Consider the following 21375-nt stretch of genomic DNA (forward strand, 5'->3'; position numbering starts at 1 on the left):
TATCATATGTTAGGATTGCGAACTCTGCTGTGGCCCCTTTAAGACATCTGGGTCCACAGGGTGCAATACCCCTTTAAGACTTCAATCAATGTGCTAATATGGGTCTTTATAATCCTGTCCATCTCTGTACTCTCTGCCGGCTATTTGTTTTCTCCTTAGTTTGGGCTCATGCTCCTGCTTCCTATTTGTTACTGAGTACCGGCTTTGTACTTTTGGCTCGTTTCCTGGACCTCCCACTTGGATTGTGATTCTGCTACCTTGCTCCTGTTTGGCTTCTGACCTCTGGCTACCTTCCCTAGATTCGTCTCTGTCTCTATTGTACCTTGCCTGTCCTCTCCGTTCCTAACCTGCTTGTTGACTATTCTCCCGGGGAGTCGTATGTAGATCTGGTGTCTGACTTCTACTAGTGGTGTACCAATTTGCAGTACATTTCTCTGAGGTGTCAATTCTGGCCAAAGGATTCTGCATAGTCCAACTTCATCACCAGGAGCTCTTGTGAAGGCATCTGGAAGCTGGTTTTGACTCACTCTGGGTGTGGTGCGTTTTGGTTGCGGTTTTTATCACCGAGAGTTATCTGGCTTAGTTCTGCTTCCTCTTTATTGCATACTCACTATTCTATAATGCATCTGAACCATAACATCATAATTCCCCTTGTAATAGGGATGCGTCCCTATACTATCAGCACTTATTGGAAAGTGTGAGAGTATCTAGGGCATGTCCTGTGACCAATTGGTAACAAACAGTTTTAGAGTATGTTCACACATCAGTATGCCGTCCGTCCGTTTGAATTCAGTTTGACACTTCAAAACGGACTGATGCACATACTGATTGCATACTGACACCTTTTTATCCTGATAGCAAAGGCTGTCTGTCCCCTAGAGGACAGATAAGGGGATTAAAAGTAGCAATTGTAAACAGAGTAGAGATAAGGAGGACATAAGGACATTTATTATATCTCCTTATCTTTACTTTGTTTGCAATTGCTACTTTTAATCCCCTTATCTGTCCTCTAGGGGGCAGAGAACGTTTGCTATCAGCGTAAAAAAGTGTCAGTATACAATCAGTATGTGTATCAGTCCGTTTTGAAGTGTCAAACTGAATTCAAACGAACGGATGGCATACTGATGTGTGAACACAGCATTAGACTAAGGCTCCACAGGACATCCTGCAGCAAAAAAGTGCTGCGGGAAAAAATGTGGCAGCAACGTATTTTCTGTTTCAATTATACCTATGGGGAAACTGTCGGTGTTTCCGTAAGTATAATTAACATGCATCAATTTCCAAAACCGCAATGGTTTTGGAAATTGCAGCGTGTTCACACTGCAGTTTTTACTGCAAAGTGGACATGGGATTCACTAGTATCCCATCCACTTTACCCTGACTGTAAAACACTGCAATCTTTCCCGCGGTGTTCTCGCTGCGGGCAAATCACAGCGTTTCCATCCCGTGGGGCCTTAGCCTTAATTTATTTATAAATTTGTAGCAGGAATTTCAAAAGAATGTTACAGAGCAAAGTTTTAAGAAAAGATGCTCTGGAATTGTTTCGTGTAGAATACAATTATTTTGTAAAATATACATATTAGACATGGTGACAAGTCTTTTAAAATCTTTTCCTGACATTTGCTATAGTACTTTGGATGTTGGGACTTTAACCCTTTAAGGACACAGGGTAGTTTGTACATGAATGCTCAACGACATTTTTCATATTTTCCTTCCTCGCCTTCTAAAATTCATCTCTGATCCCTGGTTCAATATACTGAAATACATAGTATTGAAGTACATCGCAGCTGCCAAGGCAACACCTTGAACCCTGCAATAAGTTCGCAGGGGATTCATGGGGTGGTGATGGGGCAATCTTGTTCCTGGACTCCCTGCATGCCGTGATATTTTTCTTTTAGACATTTGTTTAACACAATTGATATAATAATTCTATAAATGACATTCATTAAATAATTAATTATACTGGATGATAGATTGTGTATGACCTGAAATGAAACAAGTGATTACATCAGAAGATCTGGTTTATTAATAAAATGACTGCATTGTATGAATCATTTGTATGGCCTCTATATGACTTATCCTCCTTGATAACAAGAGGACTGGGCTTTAAATAATATCATATAACTAGGAAGAGACTCTAGCTTTACTCCTTAACCAAAGCATGAAACTACAGTTTAAACAATCACAAATTGGTAGAGTTGCTATAGTAACAGATAGCTGTAGATTGTAAATTTTTGGTAAACTGGGTTATGCTAGGTTTACACTAACGTTCAGGTCTCCATTGTTTGGGTCCACATGTCCACTTGAAAAGCAGTTACTAGAGGAAACCCGTGGATCCTGTACATTGTAATGGGGTTCATCGGATTTCTGCCTGATTTCCATATGAAATAAGTGGAGAGAAAAGCCCTCCTTACCAGACTTTTCTCTCTGCTGATTTTTTTTTTTTTTTTTTTTTTAAGTAGATTGTAAGCTCCACATAGAGCTCACAATGTACATTTTTCCCTATCAGTATGTCTTTGGAATATGGGATGGAAATCCATGCAAACACGGGGAGAGCATACAAACTCCTTGCAGATGGTTTTATGCCCTTGGCGGGATTTGAACACCAGGACTCCAGCGCTGCAGTTCTAACCACTGAGCCACCATGTGGCCCCCATAAAAACACAACCTTGTCCAACTTTATGTTGTTTGTCAATGTTGCATGTGACACCAATCCCATAGACAGCAATGGTGTAACATGTAACTAAAATTGATAGAAATCCATGCAAACACGGGGAGAACATACTAATTCCTTGCAGATAGTTTTTTGCCCTTGGCGGGATTTGAACATCAGGACCCCAGCACTGCAAGGCTGGAGTGCTAACCACTGAGCCACCATGTGGCCCCTAATCTCTCTGTTGATTTTAAGCTGATTTTAGAGTCTTCTGCCGAGACTCTAATGTGGGGGTGAATCCATGAATGTGTAAGGGAAAGAAAGAAAATTAAATATCATGAAAATTGTACATTCTTTATCTAGGATCCCATTCAAAATTTAACATGTGTCTGCTAATTTAACACTGTTTGTATGTAGCTGTATACTGCATTATGATTCTAAATAGTATTTCTAATAGTTTGAAGTCTGTGATCTTGTGATCCACCTCCACCACCACTAATTTTTATCATAAAAAGGATCTATAGATTTCTTAAATGCCTTGACATGCTTAGATATTTGATGAAAATCAACATTTTTGGCAAACGACCATTGCACGAAGCACAGATAATCTCATTCAACCTTACTGTATCTCTCTATACCTCCATTTTTTATGTAGGGTGACATACAGATTTTTTTTTGGTTGGGTTTCATATGCTAAAACTAATTCTGCGAAAAAAAAAAAAGAACGCCATTCTCATTGTTTAAGTGAGAAATAAACAGGTGAAAAAATATGTCATCAGCCCAAGTAAACCGGGTAATTGAAAGCCAATGAGATACCCTTGCTAGGAATGAACATGCAAAAATCTGACAGTAGGCAACCAGAACTAGTGAAATGCGTGAAAGCACAATTGACGTTCTGATATAGAACACAAGAATTATTTCTCTTTATATTATTTCAATCTAAATATTCCTGATGAACCAGGATGAAGATGCTTCACGGTCCATATTACTTAGTATATTTTATTGTCAGCTGTTGCGTATTTCTATTGTGCTTCAATTGAATACAGCATTGAAAAGAAATTGGTACATAAGTAGAATAATGTGTACTACTGCTTGACATCTTATTACTGTTCTCTTGGCATCAAAAATTTGTGCCGAGTGGCATAAACCTACGGAGATAATGATCTACAGCAAGACTAAAAAATACAGTTAAGAGCCAGCCGCAGGCAGCAAATAATGTTGTTGGTTAGCAGAGAACACTCGCCTTTGCAATGATACATATATCACAGCATGTCACCTTCCAGACACCTACAAATAAGCTGCTGGGACTCCTACAGAACATTTGCAAGAGAATAAGCTGAATTGAAGAAATCAGGCGCAAAGCGGATAAAACCCTGACAAAACTGGTTTAATTTCGGGAAACAAGCAGATAATTCAGATAGCAAAGGTGGAATAAATTCTGCTTTGATATCTTGCAATTCAAATAGCAATAAGGTGATATCTAACAGACTCTTCCTGGCGCACAGAACTTGAGAAACTCCAAGGATGATACTGAATAAAATTGTAAAAGGCCTAAGGCTGGGGCCCCATGTGGTGTAAACGCGGCATTTTACAGTCACTGTGTAGTGAATGGGATTCTAGCAAATCCCATTTCCACACTGCGGTAAAATACACGCAGCAGGCACACTGCAATTTCCAAAACCGTTGTGGTTTTGGAAATTGCAGCATATCAAGTATAACTATGGAAACGTTGGTGGTTTCCCTATAGGTATAATTGAAGCAGAAAGTCCGCAGAAAGAAAGATGTCTTTCTTATTCTACATTGCAACTCCATTCTCATGAAAATCAGAATTTCATTCTTATGCAACTTAGTTGAAAAATAATTTCTGGATATGTCTTCTCCTGCTGGGGCTTCATTCTCTTCTAGATAAGCACCTCTATCTGCCAACCAGCTCCACCCCCCATTGTTTGAGTGACATCTCCAACTTTGTCTGTAGTTAAAAAGTTTGTCCGGGCAAAAAAAGCATTTTTTAAATAGGGCAGGGGAGGCTAAAAAATAAAAAAAAATCATACTCTCCTGCCTCGGGTACTCTGTTGCCTCCCTGCATGGTGTGGTCCTGCTGGTCCATTGCTATCTTCTGGTGGAAGTCCTTGTCACATGTGACCACTGAGGCCAATCACCGGGACATCACTACCTGTCCCTTCCTGTGTTCCTTACACTGAATATGTGGTTTCAGCATAAGGGACCCAAGATGTCACAGCTGGCAAGAAGACAGCTGAGCAGTAAGACCAGACCACGCTGGAAGGACACTGCAGCACTGAGGACAGGTGAGTATGTTTTTTATTTTTTTTCAACTCCCTTGGCCTATTTAAAAAATAAAATTTTAATTTTATGCCAACAACTTATTTTTAAATAAGTTGTTGGCATAAAATTAAAATTTTATTCAAATTTCAAACTGGATTCAAACTTCTACGCATGTGCAGTCGGCTCTGCCATCGGGACACGGGCAGAGCCGACTGCACTTGTGTGAGGCCATTTTTTTGTGGCCACTTACCTAAGCTTACTGTGTAAATGACCACAGGAAAATGGCCGCTTACATCAGGCAGGCATGCGCAGTCGGCTCTGCCCGAAGCCCGATGGCAGAGCCGACTGCGCATGCGTAGAAGTTTGAACCCAGCTCTGGAAGAAGACATGTAGAGAGCCGTTCCTGAAGAAGATGGAGGTGGTGTTGGAGATTTCTCTCACAGCATTGGAGATGTCCCCAGTGCTGTTTGAGTGCTGGGGACCACCCCCAGTCCTGCGAGAGAACTCATCTGCATACATACAAAAACCGGGATTTCTACCGAACGGCAGCACGGAGAAGACATCTAAAGGTAGGAGAAGAATAGCCTTTCTTAAGACTATTCCTACGTATGATCGAGAAAAAAATGTGAATTTAATGATAGAATCCTTTTAAGGGCGGTTATTGGAGCAGAGAGTGAAGCCCTTGGAGGACAAGAAACGCCCCTAATGCCCCTTTTCAGCTAATGTGCATAAGAACGAAGCACTTATTTTCATGAAAATGGAGCTGTAATGAAGAATAAGAAAGGCATATTTGGAAAGTTTAGAAACAATCCTAGAAGATACTATCATTAGTTTAATACTGATTTTCCTTACAGACTCCCTTCCAAAAAAATTCGATTCCCCTCCCACCTTCCCTGGCGCTTTTTTTGCACCAATAACAGCCCAGGGGAGGTGGGACAGGAACTACGACACCGGAGGCATCGAAAAAAATCGGAAAAAGTCATTGGCTGCCGAAATCAGGTGACCTCCATTTTAGACGAATAGTGGATTTCAAATCCGGGTCATATGAGAATGTGAACTTTGTGACTAAGAGACAGGGATAGCTGTACAGGCAGGGATAGCTAGGGATAACCTTTATTTAGGTAGGAATGTTATTAAAAATAACTTTTTGGGGCTCTATCGGGTGTGTAATTGTGATTTTTGTGACATAAACTTTTTCCAATAGGAATGCATTGGACAGCGCTGATTGGCCAGAGTACGGAACTCGACCAATCAGCGCTGGCTCTGCTGGAGGAGGCGGAGTCTAAGATCGCTCCACACCAGTCTCCATTCAGGTCCGACCTTAGACTCCGCCTCCTCCGGCAGAGCCAGCGCTGATTGGCCGAAGGCTGTCCAATGCATTCCTATGCGAATGCAGAGACTTAGCAGTGCTGAGCCAGTTCTGCTCAACTACACATCTGATGCACACTCGGCCCTGCTACATCTGATGCACACTCGGCTCTGCTGCATCAGATGTAGCAGAGCCGAGTGTGCATCAGATGTAGCAGAGCCGAGTGTGCATCAGATGTAGCAGAGCCGAGTGTGCATCAGATGTAGCAGAGCCGAGGGTGCACTAGAACCCTGTGCAAACTCAGCTCATGCTAATAGAATGCATTGGCCAGCGCTGATTGGCCAATGCATTCTATTAGCCCGATGAAGTAGAGCTGAATGTGTGTGCTAAGCACACACATCCAGCTCTACTTCATCGGGCTAATATAATGCATTGGCCAGCGCTGATTGGCCAGAGTACGGAATTCGACCAATCAGCGCTGGCTCTGCTGGACACCACACCAGTCTCCATTCAGGTCCGACCTTAGACTCCGCCTCCTCCGGCAGAGCCAGCGCTGATTGGCCGAAGGCTGGCCAATGCTTAGCACACACATTCAGCTCTACTTCATCGGGCTAATAGAATGCATTGGCCAATCAGCGCTGGCCAATGCATTCTATTAGCGTGAGCTAAGTTTGCACAGGGGTTCTAGTGCACCCTCGGCTCTGCTACATCAGATGTACATCATCTGATATAGCAGAGCCGAGTGTGCATCAGATGTAGCAGAGCCGAGTGTGCATCAGATGTGTAGTTGAGCAGAACTGGATCAGCACTGCTAAGTCTCTGCATTCGCATAGGAATGCATTGGCCAGCCTTCGGCCAATCAGCGCTGGCTCTGCCGGAGGAGGCGGAGTCTAAGGTCGGACCTGAATGGAGACTGGTGTGGAGCGATCTTAGACTCCGCCTCCTCCAGCAGAGCCAGCGCTGATTGGTCGAATTCCGTACTCTGGCCAATCAGCGCTGGCCAATGCATTCTATTAGCCCGATGAATCAGAGCTGAATGTGTGTGCTTAGCACACACATTCAGCTCTACTTCATCGGGCTAATAGAATGCATTAGCCAATCAGCGCTGGCCAATGCATTCTATTAGCGTGAGCTGAGTTTGCACAGGGGTTCTAGTGCACCCTCGGCTCTGCTACATCTGATGCACACTCGGCTCTTCTACATCTGATGCACACTCGGCTCTGCTACATCTGATGCACACTCGGCTCTGCTACATCTGATGCAGCAGAGCCGAGTGTGCATCAGATGTATCAGGGCCGAGTGTGCATCAGATGTGTAGTTGAGCAGAATTGGCTCAGCACTGCTAAGTCTCTGCGTTCGCATAGGAATGCATTGGCCAGCCTTCGGCCAATCAGCGCTGGCTCTGCCGGAGGAGGCGGAGTCTAAGGTCGGACCTGAATGGAGACTGGTGTGGAGCGATCTTAGACTCCGCCTCCTCCAGCAGAGCCAGCGCTGATTGGTCGAATTCCGTACTCTGGCCAATCAGCGCTGGCCAATGCATTCTATTAGCGTGAGCTGAGTTTGCACAGGGGTTCTAGTGCACCCTCGGCTCTGCTACATCTGATGCACACTCGGCTCTGCTACATCTGATGCACACTCGGCTCTGCTACATCTGATGCAGCAGAGCCGAGTGTGCATCAGATGTAGCAGGGCCGAGTGTGCATCAGATGTGTAGTTGAGCAGAACTGGCTCAGCACTGCTAAGTCTCTGCATTCGCATAGGAATGCATTGGACAGCCTTCGGCCAATCAGCGCTGGCTCTGCCGGAGGAGGCGGAGTCTAAGGTCGGACCTGAATGGAGACTGGTGTGGAGCGATCTTAGACTCCGCCTCCTCCAGCAGAGCCAGCGCTGATTGGTCGAATTCCGTACTCTGGCCAATCAGCGCTGGCCAATGCATTTCTATGGGGAAAAGTTAGCTTGCGAAAATCGCAAGCTGACAGGGATTTCCATGAAATAAAGTGACTTTTATGCCCCCAGACATGCTTCCCCTGCTGTCCCAGTGTCATTCCAGGGTGTTGGTATCATTTCCTGGGGTGTCATAGTGGACTTGGTGACCCTCCAGACACGGATTTGGGTTTCCCCCTTAACGAGTATATGTTCCCCATAGACTATAATGGGGTTCGAAACCCGTTCGAACACTCGAACAGTGAGCGGCTGTTCGAATCGAATTTCGAACCTCGAACATTTTAGTGTTCGCTCATCTCTAGTGCTGTATGCTTTCATAAGAAATGTCAGCTGACACTATACATGATCAAGAGATTCGACTGGCAGCAAAGGAAGACACTGGGATTTAATGTCAGCGGGCATCGCCTTTCCTTAATTGTAAGCTGAAGTAGGGCTTCCTGCTGGCAACTAAAAAGAACCTCAGATGCTGTCTGTCTCTGAACTTATGAACGCCAATTGCAAAACAGTACAGTAGAAAGTATCAGCAGGACATTTAGTCTCAGTGAATCTGAGACATTGTTAAAAGGATATCCTTTGACAGTGGAGTCCATCCAGTCATAGTTTATCTGTTACCAGTAGAAGACTGAAACAGCCTAATATACCTGCCTGATATTCAAGGCTGGAAAAACTTTGGAATCCAACCCCTATCTGAAGCTGTCAATGAAGTGGTGTCATTCACAGACAACTGGTTAAATATAATAGTGTGCAATCCTTGCCCAAGGGCCCATACAACTTTCAGTATATCCACCTTTGAATCTAATGCAGCAAAAAAATTATAAAGTTGAAGATTGATATTTGTAGTCTTTTAAATTTTGCTATATAATATTCTGTATTTGGGAACTGCTTCATACAGATCTGGAACACAAAGCCTGTAGAATTATATGGGCTCTGTAGTACCACTATTTGCATCTCATTGTAGGACATGGAAATAATGGGGGAATCACAGTGGTGCATAAAAGGTGGAGCACAATGCTCGTGCACATGCAGACCATGCACTACAGTAGATCTGCATGCACTCCTTATATGTCTTAATGGGAACCTGTCACATGGAAATGCAATCTAATCTGCAAATAGCATGTTACAGTGCAGAAAGAGCTGAAGAAATTAATCTATAATTCTGAGATTCAGTTTAATCTGTATTTTTTGCTATTGCTGTACTGGGAAGTCATAGTGTTGGCCCTAGCAGTAACTGGCGAGGGGAGGGAAATCACTGATAGGAACATCTCCTTGACTTAGCATAAAAATAGTAGAGATTTCAGTGCATATCAAATAGGGGATTTGATGCCAATTTCACCTAAAATAGTTGTAAGTGGTGGTTTTGCACTGGCCTCAACACTTTTCTGAAAATTTGCAGGGACACCTCCCATATCATATTAATTTTCAAGTACAACACAAAAGTGGCATATTAGATGCAGGGATGACAAAGATTTGCTCCTAGGTGCAAAGATGCCAGAATGATGGGCACAGCCTCATCATGAATTAAGCACTGCTTGCACAGGCACAGAGGACATAAAAAAATACACAGGTCTTGATAAGTTCCCTGAATTGAATACAGTGGGTCTATTCACATGTCTGTAACATTAAGAAAAAAACAAACAAACAAACAAACAAAAAACCTGAATACAAATAAAGAGACAGTATTCTATAAAACCTGCATCAAATGGAACTGTAAAATGAATCAACAGGATAATCCAACACCCAATAGACCTACAATATAGCAACTGTATCTCCTATTTCCTGGATTCAAGATAGCAGTTTATTTAAAAAATCCAAAATATCCTCTCCATTCAGTACCATATAAGAACAATCCCAATAACCATACTAGAAGCAGTTATGACACCGATAAAAAATATATCAATGATTATGACTAATAATGCAGTGATGGTGACAAATAATACACTGATAGCAATATAAAAAGAACTGATGATAATAATAAAGAATTTAAAAGATACTGACATTAAGTGGCTTTGAGTATGGGGGACCCTCAATACTCTCAGCGCCATGTCCTCAGCAATCTGATGCCTGAGGCGAGATGTTCATCTTACCTCATGGCAGAAGTGGCCCTGGATGTATGTTAGTTTCTACATACCTGTGTTGTTTTCTTTTCCATCTCCTCCTGTGCTGAGTCCTTCACTTAGTAAAGTTGGGCACTGACTTTCTGTAAAATACAAATATAAAATTCAGATATCTCATTAGATTCTTCTTTGATTCACATTCAAATTATGAATATAATAAGGGACTCTTGACCTAGTGATAACAGAGGGCCAATTTAGTGGGAGCTGTATTGTCTGCTGTAAAGGTGAGGAAGGATGTGTGTTTTTAATCATTTAACTGAAGGCTTCATAATCCTGTTTTTCAAACTTCTAATATTATATTTTTTGCAGTATATATAAATCACTGTTCAGTTTTTCTTGCTCCCTAGGTTAGTCTATGGGAAAAAACTACAGCATATACACTGCATTTTTGCAAGAGTAAAGCAACACACAGCAAAAACTATAGAGCAACCACAGTTTTCTATGCAGTTTATCATAATCTTTTCATTGCAACAACTGAAATCTGAAGGGGTGGCAGAAATAGGCAGGAGCGGTACTGGTAAGTAGTGCCACAGGAAGAGTATTTGATGAACAAATCTCACGAGGTTTTCCTGGCGGTTTTGTTCAGACCAAGGATGTCTGAAACTAAACTGCTATTATTATACTCTGGTGTCTCTTCAGACCCCAGAGTATAATGAACAGCGATGCAGGAGCGGTGATAAACATAACTAACAGTGTTACTCACCTCTTCTGCGGTGCCAGTCTTTAGGGCCCCTTCAATGACGTCACAGACTCCTGAGTCCTGAAATTGTGCTTCAACGGTCACGTGTGTTTTGCCAGTGTCTGTGACGTCATTGAAGAGGTCTGAAAACTGGCGCTGGAGCCCAGGAGAGGTGAGTAACACTTGTTTTTATGTTTGATCATCTTCTCTGGGCCTCTGAAGAGACCCCAGAGTATAATAGTATGTGGATGGTGAACCCCAAAAGTTGAAATTTTTTGAATAATTGCAACAAACACCGTATGGGATACTATGTAAAATTATAGTGTGTGTAAATTGAGTATTTAACATGTGAGGGCTAGTAAAGGGAGCACCAGGAAAGGGGACATTATGCTATGTGGGGATGGGGGATGCAACTTAAAAGTTTGCTATGGGGCTCAGTTTCTTAGTTACGCCACTGTCCTTAGTAGCATGTTCCATTTTAAAAATTCCATCACAGTGCATTTTCCACAGCAGAGTTTTTCCACAGTGTGTGGATAACATTTAGAATAATCTCATCTGCTTTGCTGGGATTGTAAAATGCTGTAGGTCCCCAGCCTTGTGTGCCAGGCTTTATTCACACATCAGTATTTTGATTAGTGTTTTGCATTAGTGATTGTGAAACCAGGAGTGTAGATTATGCAGACACATAACAAAAGATATAGAAAGATTTAGTATCTGTATAGTAACTGAAGCAAAAGAACATTTCTGCATAATGCGATACATGTCACAACAAGTTGTATGCGACACCAGCGCCAGAAGCTATACAGGGAAGGGAACCAGAAGCAGAAGGCCCTTTCCACTCTATAGCGGTCAGCCAGCAAAATTACTATTCACTTGGATGGAAGAAGAGCATGGCTGCTGTACAGTCCTTTCCTGGCAATAGGCCATCAGTATCAAAGACAACACCCGCTCCTAAAATCTCTTTAAGGCTAAAGCCCAATGTAAAGAGTCTCAGCTAAAAAGCACTGCGGGAAAAACCACGGCAGAAATGCATTGCGGGTTTTACTGCAGCGCTTTTCACAGAAAGTCCGCAGAGTTTTCCTCTGTGGACTTTCTGCTTCTATTATACGTATATGGGAAACACTAGAGTTTCCGTAGGTTTAATTGACATGCTGTGATTTACAAAAACGCAACCATTTCCTCTACAGATTTTTTTCTATAGATTCTATACAGAATCCCATCCATTTAGCAGGTACTGTAAAATGCGTGGCAATTCTGCTGTGGCCAACTCGCGACATTTCCACTATGTGGAGCTCTGGCCTAAATTTGATGTCATTGTATCCATACTACTTTGAATATTTTATCAGGTAACTCCCACATCTAGCGATCTTTTCTGAAATCATCATATTAGAGGATTGTACTAGGTAACTCTCAAATATACTTAAAAATAGAATCTGTAAAAATTAGGTACTAATGTACTGAAAAAGACCCATAAAAAAACATATTAATACTTCAAGGACCTGGTAGAAGATACAGTGTCAATATAAATTTAAAAAAAAAAAAAAAAAAACCTCTAAAAAGAGTAAATAATGTCAATTCAAGAACCCAACATCTCTCAATTTATAAACATGTGGACAGCATCTGTTTCTGGATATATTTATATCCTCATAAAAAACAATTCTTTAACCCAATCACAAGACCGTGGTGATGGAGCCAAAATACTGCCCTTTGGAAATGGGACAAGCTCAAACCATACGTTTATGGACTAGACTACAGCTACTGTATTCTAGGAAAGAAGAGGAGATTCACTTTCAAATGTCATAGAACTTATTTGTTTCCCTCTAAGAAATAAAATGCCGATATTCAGAAGAAACTGGAGAAAATGCGCCCAACAAATCAACCTTTTCTCCATATATTCTGTCTTATTTGTAGTAGAACAAGTGGTTCTCACTGTATTAGCCTTTGCTTTTCCTATTTGTCCCTTTCACAGCGTGGCATTTTTATTGTAGCAGCAAATCTTTAGATGTATTAGCATGTAAGCCAGACTCTTTTGATTTGACCCATGTAGCACAACTATGTCTTGCCAAAGGATTCTCAGTCTAAGAAAATCTGATGTTTGGGAGACAATCCCCTGGTCAGTATTAATCTATTTCCCTAGTCAGAGTTTCAGGACAGACTGCTTTTAGGTAAAAAAAAAAAAAACTTTTTTCTTTGAGAAAACTAAAAAGAAAAGAACTTTCACTAATTGCTTGTTCTTTCTAGTGCTTCACTTGTAATACCCATCAAATATTCTATACACCCTTATATACCTATTCCATACACCCAAAATACAATTATTTACAGTGCAAATGGTATTTTATTCATTTTCTTTTGATCTATAGCTTATGTTCTACAACATTGCATATGTACACTCACCGGCCACTTTATTAGGTACACCTGTCCAACTGCTCGTTAACACTTAATTTCTAATCAGCCAATCACATGGCGGCAACTCAGTGCATTTAGGCATGTAGACATGGTCAAGACAATCTCCTGCAGTTCAAACCGAGCATCAGTATGGGGAAGAAAGGTGATTTGAGTGCCTTTGAACGTGGCATGGTTGTTGGTGCCAGAAGGGCTGGTCTGAGTATTTCAGAAACTGCTGATCTACTGGGATTTTCACGCACAACCATCTCTAGGGTTTACAGAGAATGGTCCGAAAAAGAAAAAACATCCAGTGAGCGGCAGTTCTGTGGGCGGAAATGCGTTGTTGATGCCAGAGGTCAGAGGAGAATGGCCAGACTGGTTTGAGCTGATAGAAAGGCAACAGTGACTCAAATAGCCACCCGTTACAACCAAGGTAGCCAGAAGAGCATCTCTGAACGCACAGTACGTCAAACTTTGAGGCAGATGGGCTACAGCAGCAGAAGACCACACCGGGTGCCACTCCTTTCAGCTAAGAACAGGAAACTGAGGCTACAATTTGCACAAGCTCATCGAAATTGGACAATTGAAGATTGGAAAAACGTTGCCTGGTCTGATGAGTCTCTATTTCTGCTGCGACATTCGGATGGTAGGGTCAGAATTTGGCGTCAACAACATGAAAGCATGGATCCATCCTGCCTTGTATCAACGGTTCAGGCTGGTGGTGGTGGTGTCATGGTGTGGGGAATATTTTCTTGGCACTCTTTGGGCCCCTTGGTACCAATTGAGCATCGTTGCAACGCCAAAGCCTACCTGACTATTGTTGCTGACCATGTCCATCCCTTTATGACCACAATGTACCCAACATCTGATGGCTACTTTCAGCAGGATAATGCGCCATGTCATAAAGCTGGAATCATCTCAGACTGGTTTCTTGAACATGACAATGAGTTCACTGCACTCCAATGGCCTCCACAGTCACCAGATCTCAATCCAATAGAGCATCTTTGGGATGTGGTGGAACGGGAGATTCGCATCATGGATGTGCAGCCGACAAATCTGCGGCAACTGTGTGATGCCATCATGTCAATATAGACCAAAATCTCTGAGGAATGCTTCCAGCACCTTGTTGAATCTATGCCACGAAGAATTGAGGCAGTTCTGAAGGCAAAAGGGAGTCCAACCCGTTACTAGAATGGTGTACCTAATAAAGTGGCCGGTGAGTGTATGTCTAGTGTACATTTTTCATGGGCCATCAGCCAAGCTGGCATCCTACTACCCCAACCTGGCTCTTATCTGCATCCTCCGTGTACTGCCCAGCATCTCTGCCCTCTACCTTCTATTTTTTTTTTTATAGCAATAGCATCTGACAGCTGGTTGGGGACTCTGGTGCATCTCTTATCCACTGCTTGCCCTCAACTGAATATGAACATTATGAAATGGACCTCAAGACATAGATAGTGAGCCTCATAGCTGTAGGGTGGTCTGAATTTAGCACTCACTTGTATCTCCTAATTTGTCTCTTATTTTATGCTTTTAGGAAATTGAAAAGATTGGATGCTTTCATGCTTGTGCTTCATATAACTTGACACCATATAGTGCAAATACACAGCTAGCCCTATGCTTTCAATGCACACCTAATGAAAGTTATATTTCACTGTCCCTCTAATGGTCAGTGATATAATTATCAAGTGTGGGGATTCCAATATATCTTTTTTTTTAACCCAGCTTTGAGTCCATAAGTGCATTATATATGTTTGAGGTTATTGCTGTTTAGTGACAAGACTAAGACTCTACTGTTTTGCCTGAACTCCACCAGCCCTGACCACTGCCCATCTTGCTACAACTACTGTCTAACAATTCTGCACTGCATCCTGGAGTTATGAAATATGCGAATGGAAAAGGAAAATTTGCTCTAGTGCCGCCCTGTATCCTTGTATTAAGGTTAAAGGGTGAATACCATGGAGCATGTCATGATTTATCATCCTTTTTTCCAATTCACATATTGTGTCTATCAACTTTCATTTTTCTGCAGATAGAATAGTATGCAATACACCTGCTATTGCTTGAAGGTTATAACATCAACCTGAGAAGCTTCTGCAGTATCAGAAGTTTTCTGGGCTTGTCCAATTAGCAGCTGAGGAGGCATTTTTTTTAAAAAAATCCTTTCCTCCTGAGCCAGGTGCCTGCTAATTTATTTTTCTAGTTTGGCTCTGTAACCTGATCGTGTGTATTGGATTGCCTCATTCTGACTCCCGGCCCATTTCTGGTTATTCGTTTGTCTGCTGATTCTGCCTTTGATGTTACTGCTCAGAACTGAACCTTGGCCTTCTATTGAATATCCATATTGTCTCCTGAGTCTGCCCCTGATTAAATTTCTTGGTACTGACCATTTGCCTGGATATTTATTCTCCTGATTCATATCTGCCCTATAAGTTTATTGTGAGTTCTGGTGTTGGTTTCAGTTAGTGGAGTGTTTATTTCTGATATGGTTTCTGTTGGTGATAACTTGGGACCCAAATTCAGCAAAGTCAATCTGGCACTGTGGTTGTTGCTGGTAAAGGTGTTTGGGAGTCTGGACCTATCTTGCAGCACTGTATTATATTTAAGCATGTGTTCTACTGCTCTCTGTTATCAGACAGATCCTATTATTTTGTGATATTTGCTCCTGGAATTCTAACATTACAGCTGTTGTCTAAACTGTCCCATACACTTACACATCCAATTCTGTCCAATTTTCATATTTAAAAATGGTGTTACATTCCACTTGGGTATGTAAAATCATGAAACTAAATCCACCATACAGCAGGCCCAGTGAATAACTGCTAACCCATCATGTTGTTGGATTGTCCTGGCTTTCATTCAAGTACTGGTGGAGCTCCATTTGTGTTGTTTTATATTATGCCTGCTTAGAATCTCTGTTTTTTAGTATATAGCAGTAAACCTTGCCTGATTAGATTTCCTGACTGCATGATGGCTGCATGACATCTTTGTTCTCTCATTAAAAACAGTGAGAAAAAGGCTAAATATCTGCGGCCGTTAACAGGGATGGGCCAACAGTCCTTTACTAGACTGATTGTATAGGATACTACCTTCATAATTTAACTTGCACATGTGGAATGCCAAAGTATTTTCATATAGGGTTTAAAATGAAAAAAAAGGACCCTTTTTTGATACTTTTGGGCATTTGGTAGAAGTCCTGGGGTTCTTGGAGAATGGTTGTTCAATAATGTATGTGCTTTTAATGAGGAAAGTGGAATCATTTGGTGCCACACAATTTGTTTTGTTTTTAATACATTACCAAACCACATATAAAGAGTATACGAGTTGGAATAGAACATGAAGTGACTAATATATAGTTATAAGAAAGTACCAAGCCAAATTCCTGTTGCTTTTCTTCTAAAATGTAAAATAAGCTACATATAGAAATGTACTTAGCAGCCATTACATTTACACATGTATTATAGATAGTAAGTCTTCTGGAGCAGAGGTCTGTTTAATAGACGTGATTGGTGGCTAAGCATATGTACCATCATTTTGTTGACATAGAGCACTTTTGGACCCACGTTGTCATGATTGCTGAAAATCCAAGTGGTTTGACTCCAAGAATTAATGGGGCAAAATTGGGAAATTGCGCAGAGCCCCCATCTCCAAAGGTTTTGGGAGAGACTTTGGCTTGTTTTTTTGAAAACTAAAAGGACGCTATGGGGACACTTGTTTACGAAAAGTGACTTTAATTATAAGGTTGGGAAGGAAACAGTACGTACTGCATATGATGGGGGCTCTATTTATAATGATAAACTATTATTAATAAGGCTAGAGGAACTAATATTTACTAGAGGGAGCTATTTATACGGATGAACTATTAATAATAGGCTGAGGAAACTGTTATGTATAAGGGAACTATTTATATAGGGGAACCATTAATAATACGGCTAGGGGAACTGCTATATTCATGAAGGGGCCATTTATAAGCAGGAACTTTTATAAATACCCCCTCCCCCACAATTAATAATATTTCTTCAACCTTATTTATTTATGTAGATTGTGAGCTGCATATAGGGATCACAGTGTACTTTTTTCTTTTTCATTTAAGTATGTCTTTGTAGAATGGGAGGAAATCCACGCAAACACGAGGAGAAGATATAAACGCCTCACAGATGTTGTTCCTGGAGGGATTCAAACTCAGGACCCCAGTGCTATAAGGCTGCAGTGCTAACCACTGAGCCACCATGTTGCCCCTCTTGAGTCTTATTTTTAATAGAACTGTTAATGAAACCAGGGGATACGTTATTTAGAAGGGCGGCCTATTTATAAAAAGAAAATATTATTAATAATATTGCCAATCACAAGTGTTTAACCCTTTACATGCTGCGGCATTTAAATTGTTTTGGCAGGAGGAGAAACCTCTAGCCATCAGCACATAGTCCAATGCCTTGACATGGAAACCTATAAAAGGCCTCTAGGACATCCTTACGAATATCTCTACTAGGCTGTACAAAAAGGCATAGCTAATAGACTGCCTGCCAGAATTTAACAGGCAGTATAATACATTGCCCTACATAGGTGGTGTAATATATTATACAAGTGATCAGAAGATCAAAAGTTTTCATAACCTTCGGAGAATAAAAAAATTAAGTTTTATGAAAAAAAAAGATGCGTTTTCAAAAAACACCCGCATTTTCAAAAATCATGACACGTTAATGTGGAAATGCTAGCGTTGCCATATAGGTATAATTGTGGCAGAAAGTTTTCAGAGGAAAATGCTGCCAAATTGTAACATTATTTTCCAAAATGGCATCAATAAAAACAACAGGTTTCCTGCAAAAAATTAGCCCTTACACAATTCTGTTGACAAAAAATAATTAAGTTATAGGTCTTGGAAAATGGTAATGCAAAAAAAAAAATTGTTACAAAAAGGATATTTAGTTTGCAAAAGCAGTAAAACTTTAAAAAAAAAAACGTATGCTGGCCGGGAAACAACATTGAGTCCTGCTGGAGCCCATGAGAGGTAAGCATCACTGGTTTTTATGTTTGTCACTTCCCCTGGGCCTCCGATCATTATACTCTGGGGTCTGAAGAGACACCAGAATATAATAACAGCAGGCGAACCTCATAGGAATCATGTGGGGTGCGTCCAAGAAATACTGTTGCCAGGAGCCTGCAGCTATGGTCCTACTGATGTGGTAGTATCACACACTTCTTTTGTGGCATTCAGTGTTGTCCAATTGTTGTAAGTGACAGACATCACCAGATAGCTGAGCTCTAAACTGTTTTCTGCAACTATTTCTTGGCCTTATTTTAGATTGTCAGACAAAAAATTAATGTAGGCAGACAGTGCAAATATACTTCAGTATGATTCACCTGGAGCATGTTACTTAAAGGGGTATTCCCATCTCAAAGCTCATACTCAGACTTGCAGCTTAAGCTAACTGAAGTATTTTACCCGATACATTGCTTTATCTATCTTGCCCAGTTTGCCACATACAAGTAAATCTCTTTCCTCCCTGTTTACAGCGGGTTGCCCTGTTCGCAGGTCAGAAGGATGACTCAGTCCATGCTCCCGAGCATACATATTCTCTTCTCTCCCACTTTCTGCATACTACTTTGGGTTTTTGAGCCCCTAGTACAGTTACTTGAGTAGTGTTTCTGTTATCTTTGTATACAATCCCATAGATAACTGTGCATTTACAACAAGCAGGAGCAGCATGCTGGAGAAGGAGCTGAAAATCAATAAGTGGAGGTGAGAGGAGACAGGGGGGCAGCTGAAATCCTGAAATGAGAAAACCCCTTTACCTTTAAAGACCTTCTATACATTGGCGTAACTAAAATCTTGTGGGCCCTTGTGCAAACATTTGTTTTGGGCCCCTATTTCCTCCCTTGAGCGAATTATTGATATTGATGGTTACGGGTGCTGCAGTGATATCTCAGATACTTGAAAGGGATACAGCTGTAGTACCCACAACTGCAATTATCAATAATAGGGTGAGTGAGCAATGCCTGGCATGTAAACAATACTGGGACAGTATAATATGCTCCACAGTGCCCCCCCTCCCACACACACAGTATAACATGTTCCACAGTGGGACCCCACACAGTATTAAGCTGCATAGTGACCCTCCCACAGTATTATATGCTCCCAAGAGCCCCCTCCACCAAGAACAGGTGCTATTATTATACTTTGGGGTCACCTCAGACACCAGAGTATGATAAGTAGAGGCCCAGGAGAAGTGATTAAAAATAATAAACACTTATACACACTTGGCCTCACCTCTCCTGGGCATCCTTGCGCCCTCTGGATGTCTTTAGCATCTTCCTGGTTCTTCTGCCTGACAACTTAGTTCATGTGCCCCAGATGTCATGACCTCAGCAGTCATGTGGGGTGTGATGACATCATTACGCCGATGTGACCTCATTAACTGTCAGGAAGAGCCCCAGAAAGGACGTTGACCCCAGGAGAGGTGAATATAAGTATTTTTAAAAAAATTTTTAGTCACTTCCCCTGGGCTGGCATCAATTGGAAGGGGACCCGGCCACTTTCCCCGACCACCATCATGGTTGTCCGGTGCCCCGACCATTTCCATCTGGCCACAGGCCCCATGCCCCTCCAGGTCCAGTCGCAGTCCCACCCCCTGCGTCCATGATCATTACTCCACTGCTTCTGTAGCTGATATTATGCCTGCTTTTCTTGGTAAATCTTGCACATTGAGGCATTGTGGTGTATGTGTGTTCCAGGATGCAGGTTTTACTTGTCTTTTTTAGAGTTTGCAACTGTTAATTACTATTAACAGTTGTCTAACATTTGCATAAACATCACATCAAAGAACATAAACTCAACATACAAGTTCTGTAATACAAACACAACCTCAGGCAGAAATAGACAATAGGCATAAGTGAACATTGCAGCAATGTTCAAAGGGGTTCACAAAATCATAGCTCCTTTCTTCCAGAGACGTCTCCATGTCGAGTATTGTATCTCTGTTCCAACAAAGTGAGAGGGTCAGGGATGCAATATGCAACAGAGTGTATAAAAGAGTAGGATATTGTTTTTGGAAGAAAGCAGCCACATTTTTGTCTAATCTTGTACAACCAATAGTTATAATAGGCAATAGTGGCACATTACCTGTTTGAGGTAGGATTCCTCCATTGCTGTACACAATGCAGCTGATCAAGTAAATTGCAGATGTCCAGAGCAACCACATGTCTGCGGTCTATAAATTTGGTTAGCTCTATCAGATCTGGAATGGAAAGAAAGAAAGATGACATTTACTAGGCTCACATATCTGCAAATAATTATTTATTGGGAATGTGAAATAAAAGTTTACCATAATCTTTGGATGACTTTTGAGGATCAGAAGACATGTGTATGTATACACATGAAATAACATTAATTTTGCACATAATATTCCTTTTGGACTTCATTGCAGGCTTTATCTAATTATCAGTTGTCCTTGATCTTGTAAGAGGAGATTAAATGCAAGGACTATGGAGTGTGAGTCTTGAAGTTGGAGTTAAAGGTCAGTTTTGGTTACAGTTAGAAAACTAAATGATCTACTAAATCATATTATCTTATAACGTTAATTCATATTGTATGTTTAATTACTTAAATGCATAAATTGCCCCTATACAATACTGATATGTGACTATTATGCAATGTATTCCTTTCCTTGGCTAGTTGATGAAGGTTCTCATAAGAAACCCAAATGGATTATCCAGCAGACGGTGGCTCCATAAAACTTAACTTTTAATTTAACAAACCAACATCATAAAATATGAGAAACACTTGAAGTTAAAAAGTTCCCATTTAATGTCAGAGACGGCTGACCCGTTTTGGAGAAACTCTGTTTGTCTCCTTACTCATAGCCAGGCTACATCAGGCTATGAGTAAGGAGACAAACAGAGTTTCTCCAAAACGCATCAGCTGTCTCTGACATTAAATGGAATTTTTTTAACTTCATGTGTTTCTCATATTTTATGATGTTGGTTTGTTAAATTAAAAGTTAAGTTTCAT

General features: G+C 41.3%; 1 protein-coding gene across 1 annotated transcript in view; it reads right to left on the minus strand.

The window, feature by feature from the left end:
• COL16A1 (collagen type XVI alpha 1 chain) overlaps positions 1–21375 on the minus strand; it is a 141084-nt gene that overhangs the window by 108236 nt on the left and 11473 nt on the right. The window contains exons 3-4 of the mRNA XM_075263112.1: positions 20488–20575; positions 10318–10386 (exon numbers count right to left, since the gene is read on the minus strand). Coding sequence (XP_075119213.1) covers positions 10318–10386; positions 20488–20575 — 157 coding nt within the window. The remainder of the gene's footprint in view (positions 1–10317; positions 10387–20487; positions 20576–21375) is intronic.

Source organism: Leptodactylus fuscus, chromosome 2 (assembly GCF_031893055.1).
Source record: "Leptodactylus fuscus isolate aLepFus1 chromosome 2, aLepFus1.hap2, whole genome shotgun sequence".
Taxonomy (NCBI): Eukaryota; Metazoa; Chordata; class Amphibia; order Anura; family Leptodactylidae; genus Leptodactylus; species Leptodactylus fuscus.